The following is a 7833-nucleotide window of genomic DNA, read 5'->3' on the forward strand; positions in this document are numbered from 1 at the left end:
TAATAATAATAATAATAATAATAATAAAGAAAAAGAAGGAGAAGAAGAAGAAGAAGATGAGAACTTTGAGATGGAATATTAATGTAACGATTAAACAATGATAATAACAAATGTCAAGGTTAGAGGTTCCACTAATGGTATATCAAACAAGTATAGTATAAACTCTTATTATTGAATTGGAAACCACACACAAAGGAGGTTCCAATCAGATTATATATTGTTAACATGATTACATTAGTCATCTTATTCAATTAATGCTAATACTTGTAAATCTCGTCAAGCATTCATGATTATAACTTATGTTAACAATAAATCAAGTTCCTTTCATAGCTCAGGTGTCGGTTATACCATACATTATGGGCTATGAAAGTGCCAAGCATTTGTTGTACCAAGTGTTATACAACATAAATCAAGATTAGTTATTTAACAAGCAAAGTATTAAAGAGTGAACAAGATAACAAATATAAAACATGTTAGTATCAAACATTAAAGTCCATATTAAGTTTACATTATACTTATTCTTACACCATTAGTGTAACCTTTTCACCTTGACATAATTAACTTAGCTAGACATAATGAAAGAAAGCAAAATAGATAAACAAAATAAGAACATAAAAGTTAACTAAGTAAAGGAAAGGAAATGAAAGGCATAAACTTAATATTAATGAAAACAAAGCATAAAAAATACAAAGAGAGAAAGGAAGAGCATGATCTTGATCTGAACACCAAGATGCCTAAATGCATGGCAAATGCCTCCTTTTATAGGCCAAAAATGGGAACTATTGATTTGATGACTAATTGATAAGTGGGTGGCCAACTTTTGACTTGGTGACAATCTTTATCTTCTCTTGTCTGCCCAAAACGTCATTGATAACGTCAAAACTGGAGCCAGTTGCAAACATGAAAGTTGTAGGCAATTGTCTCAGCTTTCTTGTGTAAAAACTTCAGCTCATTTGGACTTCTAGAACTCCAGATATGGCCAAAATACCGAACAGTGCTCGGGCTGGAAGACAGATTCGGGCTTCTTTGTTGTTGCTACTATTTGGACTTGATAATGGCCTTTTTAGATCTTGGGCTCCATATGAAAGTTGTAGGCCTATGTCTTACCTTTCCATCCATATAAATTGGACCTAAATCTGAGATATATAGCTCCAGATATGACCCATTTACCGAACAGTGTTCCGGTTTGGATTGCACCGACATCTCTTTTCTAAGTTTGGCCATCTCTTTATCCTTGCAATTTAAGTTCTTCAAGTCATCAATCAATCCTTTCATTTATGTGATAGGCCTGCATTTGAAATGAATATTTACCATAAATTAAAGGTATCTTATATTATTAGTTATATTATTATAAAACATGCTTTGGTTAAGGAGTTATTGATACTTCAAGTGCAAAATGATGATATAAAACCATGATAAAAATACACTTTTAAGTACTAATCATTTCCAACACCTGTCAGACATCATATGAAGATTTGTTATTCACAACTTGAAAGGGGAGGCCATCAGATAGAGAACTATTGAACCACCAAAGGATCAGTTGATCGATGCGTAACCAAACTACTACTTCAGGATTTGTTAACCACACATCATTTTCATCAAAGATTGTTGGCACTATACAAGAAATCTCATTCTTTATATATCCAAGAAGACTACAATCATGCAAGATGGGAATGACTTGGGCTTTCTATACAAGACAGTTGTTTAAGGCTAGTTTAATGAAGATATCATGTATGTGTGTTTTTAGAAGTGAAATCTCAAGAGAAGGGTCAAGGGACACAATTTGAAATAAGGAAGGATGTTATTGGGGTAAAAGACTTTCATATCATGTCGAAAATACTAACTCGTTTTTTTAGACATTGTTTTTATCTTTAAATAGGGGATCGTTGCAGGAGGGATTCTTGCCATATATATACATGATTGGTATGCAGAGATTGTGGAAACATAATGAATGCCAAATATTAAGAAGATCATGAAGAGAATAAATGGGATCCAGCAGAGAATCCCTTTATATCTTTTCATTGCGAACAAAAAAAAAAAAAAGCATTCTTGCTGACTAATTAGTTGTGCCCGTCCTGTGCCCTGATAAAAATCTCCAAAACTCGTCATTTCCAAGCTATGGCCAAAAGGAGATTTTAGGTAACAACTCCGCGACTTACAATTGAGTGTCTCCAAAGTGAGGAGATTAATTCGCAGGTGCAAAAAGTCAAAAAGCTATTTCAATTAGATCTGGTAGACGCTAACCAATGATCACCTTTGTCATGAGTTTGGTTGCTTCATCTCCAATTTTCTCTACCACATGGGATTCTTAAGATAGACAGCGATTCCCCCCACAAAAATGTTATCTTGAAAGCATCCATGGCGGAAAACAGGAAGAACAGAAAGGAATCTACGCATGATTGCACCTAACCAACTTCCTTTGGTTCCAGAAGGGAAGGACTATATATATATATATATATTCATTCCACTAATCACTCGAGACAGCGATAGCAGTAAGTAGCCAGACACGCAGTTGATAGAGACATGCAGTAAGAATACTGGCTACTTAACCTAATTTCGACGAGACTACTTATATAATCCTCCATCCCTGCAAATCAAACGTCAAGGGATGCACATGCGAGTTAAGTGATTGAAATCATGGTGATTGATTGTGACAGTACTGTACGTTTATGATTAATCAAGTAAAAATGGAGCACAATCATCCGAATTTGCTGGCTCAATTTGATCACTACAAGGGTTAATTAATGCTTTTCTCAGAATGACACGAAATCATCAATGATGGAAATAGTCCCCCGTGGATCTCTCTCTTTCTCAGGTGCTGTTTACACCATTTTTCGAGCATATTATATATGGGAAGATTTCAGCACTTACTCCGAGATCAAAATTAATCACACTCCTTCCATATGAACTATCACGCACGCTAGAAAAAACCCCCCAGAACATTCAATAATGTTATTATTTATATATAATCTTTTCAATAATTTGTGAATGCGATATCTTAACCACTTAAAGACTTAATTAATTTACATTCTAAATAAATGTAAAGTATAGAGAGTTAGGTCTCGTGTGCATTTCTAAGCATTGAAAGGAAGAGAGAGTGATATCCATGGTGTGTTTGTCTTTCTTGTGGCTTTAGCGTTTTGAATGCGCCATGGTTTTTTTTTTTTTTTTTACCAAGTTTATACAATACCTTGTTTAGACCAAACAAATATTTAAATTAACGATTAAAAATAATTTCTTAAGGCTTAAAATCAAGCTATAAATCAACGCTATAAATCCAAGGGTGGTTGTATACCGTGGGAGACAACTAGTTAGTTTATTTATTTTATTTTATTTGGGAAGACTAATTAGTTTATTAATTGAAGAGATGGAAGATATTAAAATAGAATTAAAAAAATGGAAGGAGACATAATTAGTTTATGGCGCGCGCACAGGTATTCCCTCGAAGCACACAAAAACTATAATACTCCCTTGCCCTTTCAACACCATGCATGTTGATTGTTAACATGTCTTATCCAGTCTAACAAGCTTCTTATTTTTTTTATGCCTTCAGCTTTCCTCGCTAATTGATCAAATACTGTGAGTCGACTCAGTTGTCGGTTGAAAAATGTGCTTCCGCGTATAAACCTAGCTGTTTTGATTAAAAAAAAAAAAACCTAATTTCCTGATTTCTTGAAATAATCATGTGTTTGGTGATTTGGTACTAAATATAAATATAAACATTTTTTAGAAATGATTTTGTTAAATTCTTATTGATTCCAACCCTCCCATCATCATTATTTTTGTTATAATTACCTGTTGAGGCCTTCATTAAAATTATTTTCTATATAATTTACGATTAAAAAATATAAAAATATTTTTTTTATGAAATTTTATTTAGATTTCAATTCCAAACATATTCTTATTGATTCCAACCCTCCCACGATCATTATTTTTGTTATAATTACATGTTGAGGCATTCATTAAAATTATTTTCTATATAATTTAGATTAAAAAATATAAAAATATATTTTTTTAAGAAATTTTATTTAGATTTCAATTCCAAACATAGTCAAAAATTCTCTCTTTTTTTCCATGTTTAAATCTCTACTTTGTAAATAAGAAAAATACGTAATATATATATATATTACTAGCTAGGCCAATATTAGGAATTAAAAGAGTGATTAAATTCAGTAAATCTTGATTGTATTTAATGTAATAATCACCCTTTTATTTGTGTTAAATGGCGTGCGAGCTAAATCAATTTGCATTATACCTTTCAAATTAAGCTGCAATCCAAGGACGGAGTTTTAATTATAATTTCAAGAACATGCAAGAACATTACCTAATCACGAAAAGAGAAGTTTGTCACTACAGTCAACGATGTCCCTTTCAACTGCCCATAATTTCATGCAATTGGACAATCTTCCTCGAGCTAACAGAATATATGCGTGAGGTGCAATAGTTTTCAAATCTATATAAATATTAAGCCCCATCGTCTCCTATTGACATTCGTAATGCCTTCAAAATCTTGCTTCCCACATCCATTCTGGAAAAATAGAGTGCTTGACAACTGGGTTTAGAAGCTTAAGACGCACAACTTCTTCTTTGAACAAAGGTTTTAAATCTTGTTCATCGCCATATACGCGTATACAGAAGAATGAGCTACAGATGCTTGGAAGGTCTTGCTTAGGTTAGTGAAAATGTACGATTCTGTACTTGGTAGAAGCTTTAGCAAGCAAGAGCAGAAGAAGTTGGGATCCTGGGCATTGGTTGCTTGCCTGTTCATTGCATTGAGTTTCTTCACCAACTTTAAGCCTTTCTTGGGCCCTCTATCAGTTTGTAAGTCATTCATTATTCAGTCTGCTATATACACTTGTTGCTATCCCTCTTTAACCTATATGGATCATGCAGTGAATTTGAGGTTATCAATGGAAGAAGATGAGAAGCTTCATCCTTTTAGTGATACAGACAGCTCTTTGCTGATAGCCAACGGTAAGCTTTGATCCACAAAAATGTTCTGGAGCTAGGGACTGCCTAGCTCAATTCGGTTGTGTCAGCAACGGGCTATGTAATCCAAATAAAGTTTATAATATATCTAATATTTTTGTTTACATAATTATTATTTTTTTGTTATATTTAGTCTATGTCAATTAATGTTGATTTCTGATGATGCAGAAACTCTAGGCAGCAGCAGTTCAACTGTCAAAGATACAAGCAGCTCGCATGAAAAAGCAGAAATTATGATGAGTACATTAATTGTCAATGATACAGACAGCTCTCATGGAGAATCAGAAATTCGGGGTAAATTTTTCTTTTACGTGTTTTCTTCTGAGAAAAGCAGCTATATTTATCACATCAGTCGTCCATTAATTGTCCATTTAACTGATTTTTGAAGATGCTGAAATTATAATGAATAGTACCTCAATTGACAATGCTACAAGCAGATCTCAGAAGGAATTTAAGGGTAAGTTTCTCTATTTTTTAAGAGAAAAATAAAATAAATCAGCTAGTAAAAGATCACCTCAGTTGGTCAACCTGAGTTTAATCTCAAGCAAGTTACATTGCATTCAACTTAGTACTTATTTTTTTTTTGTTTTAAAAATATTTTAAAAAAATTTAAATTTTATTTATTTATTTTAAATTAATATGTTTTTAGTATTTTCAAATCATTTTATGTGTTGATATTAAAAATAATTTTTTTAAAATAAAAAATATTAATAACATATATTTTAACATGAAAAATTATTCCAAAAATATTACAACATATATTTTAACATGAAAAATTATTCCAAAAATATTACAATTCCACTTAATATTTTTTTTCTTGATTTTAATGCAGAAAGTCATACACAGAACATGAAAATCAATGATACAAGCAACTCCCCACCGTTAGTCAAAGGTGTGTTTTAACAGAGTGATGATTAATTATGTCAATACAGCGGTTAGCTATGCAATGATGAGCTCAAGAAAGTTGGTATATTCTTCCATGATTTATTTAGTTTTTTGCAGAAAAGGATATTTATATGGTCAACAATACAAACAGCTCTCTTCCAAAAGCAGCAGGTGAGCACTTGGGATCATTTCTTAGAAATAAATTTCTAATTGCTTTAAAAAATCTGAATCATTGAGGATGTGAACAGAGTCAACCAACATCACATGATGAAAGCTCATAGCTCCCTGACTTAATTCTGATAATGTTGATTAATTTTTGAAGATGCAGATGTTGTAACAAAGAACACAATCGAGCCTCTATGCACTCTTATGGGTAGATCAGATTTCTGCGAGATTAAAGGGGACATCAGGATTGATGGAAAATCCTACACTGTTTTTATAGTCTCATCTGAAACTGACATCCTGACAGCAGAGAATACTTCATGGAGTATTAGGCCTTATGCGCGAAAAGGTGACCAAGCTGCAATGGGTGCGGTTAGGGAATGGACAGTAAAACTTGTGACCGGTGCCTCAGATATCCCTCGATGCACTCAAAATCATAGTGTTCCGGCAATCCTTTTTTCGGCTGGAGGATATGCAGGAAACCATTTTCATGCCTTCACTGACGTAATTCTTCCTCTGTTCTTGACATCTAGACCCTACAATGGAGAAGTACAATTTCTTATTACCAACGGTTGGCCTGCGTGGATTTGCAAGTTCAAAACAATAATGAAAGCGCTCTCTAGATATCAGCTGATCAGCATTGATAACAGCCAAGATATACATTGCTACGATAGTATGACAGTCGGCCTCAAACGTCAAACCAACAAGGAGCTCAGTATTGAACCTGATCCTTCATGTTCTCCATATTCCATGAAGGACTTCAGGAAGTTTCTAAGAAGTTCCTACTCTTTAAAGAAAACAATGGCAACTAAAATCAGGAACGGTTCAAAGAAAAGGCCAAGGCTTCTAATCATTTCCAGAAAGAGATCGCGAGCTTTTACAAATGTTGGTGAAATAGTTACCATGGCTAAAAGATTGGGATACAGGGTAGTCGTAGCGGAACCTGATGCAGATGTATCAGGATTTGCACAGATTATTAATTCCTGCGATGTGGTGATGGGAGTTCATGGTGCTGGTCTAACCAACATTGTTTTCCTTCCTGAAAATGCAGTGCTAGTCCAAGTAATTCCCTTCGGAGGAACAGAATGGCTGTCAAGAACTTACTTCGAAGAGCCTGCAAAGGGGATGAACATAAGATACTTGGGCTACAAAATCAGAGTAGAAGAGAGCACTTTGATACAGCAATACCCAGCAGACCATGTAGTTTTGAGGGATCCCTCTGCAATTTGGAAACAGGGCTGGTCTGCAGTTGAGTCAATATATTTACGTCAGCAAAACGTAACCCTAGATGTGAATAGGTTTAGACCCACTCTGGTAAAAGCTTTAGACCTTTTGCATCAGTGAATATGCTACATTTTTTTCAGGATACAGAGTCTTCTTTGCCTCATTACCTCAGTTTTCAAATTATATATATTCAGTTCTTACAGCAGTCTTCTTCTTTTTCTGTTCTTTATTTAACAAAAAGGAGATTCCAGCTCCAGGTTTAGATAAAAAAAGATTTGATCCATGTATAAATAATGGTTTGTAGCATCACTAAACTTGTACAAGGTAGCATTGCTCATTATAATCTCCTTTTCACTAAACTTGTACAATGTATCATTGCTCATTATAATCTCCTTTTTTTGCCCCCCCTCTCTCTCTCTCGACTTAGTGGTAATGATAATGAGCATTGCTCATTATAATCTCCTTTTTTCCCTCCCTAAAAGATTGATGTCTTCTCTCAAGTGCAGGAGTGTTGAACTAATAAATAATCCGGCAAGACCGGGGTCGAACCACAGGGAGGTTAATTGTATAAAT

At 33.9% G+C, this 7833-nt stretch overlaps 1 protein-coding gene across 3 annotated transcripts; it reads left to right on the forward strand.

Moving 5' to 3' along the window:
- Positions 1–4478: 4478 nt before the first annotated feature.
- LOC105108048 (uncharacterized) lies at positions 4479–7598 on the forward strand. Of its 3 annotated transcripts, none has more exons than XM_011002186.1 (7): positions 4479–4821; positions 4894–4974; positions 5158–5283; positions 5378–5446; positions 5822–5881; positions 5992–6045; positions 6197–7598. In XM_011002186.1, exons 1-7 carry the CDS (start codon positions 4683–4685, stop codon positions 7378–7380), a joined length of 1713 nt encoding a protein of 570 aa, XP_011000488.1. In that variant the 5' UTR covers positions 4479–4682; the 3' UTR covers positions 7381–7598. The 3 variants fall into 3 exon arrangements, with proteins under 3 accessions (XP_011000488.1, XP_011000490.1, XP_011000489.1); XM_011002188.1 differs by having other exon boundaries at positions 6203–7598; XM_011002187.1 differs by having other exon boundaries at positions 5384–5446.
- The last annotated feature ends 235 nt before the right edge of the window (positions 7599–7833 follow it).

Source organism: Populus euphratica, unplaced genomic scaffold (genome assembly GCF_000495115.2).
Source record: "Populus euphratica unplaced genomic scaffold, PopEup_1.0 scaffold180.1, whole genome shotgun sequence".
Lineage (NCBI taxonomy): Eukaryota > Viridiplantae > Streptophyta > Magnoliopsida > Malpighiales > Salicaceae > Populus > Populus euphratica.

What these genes read in the sequence shown, in the direction of transcription:
- LOC105108048 (XM_011002186.1), top strand. Translation starts at nt 4,683, where the DNA reads ATGTACGATTCTGTACTTGGTAGAAGCTTTAGCAAGCAAGAGCAGAAG. An exon ending in ATCTCAGAAGGAATTTAAGG is followed by an intron (nt 5,447 to 5,821) that starts GTAAGTTTCTCT and finishes ATTTTAATGCAG; the next exon opens with AAAGTCATACACAGAACATG. An exon ending in CTCCCCACCGTTAGTCAAAG is followed by an intron (nt 5,882 to 5,991) that starts GTGTGTTTTAAC and finishes AGTTTTTTGCAG; the next exon opens with AAAAGGATATTTATATGGTC.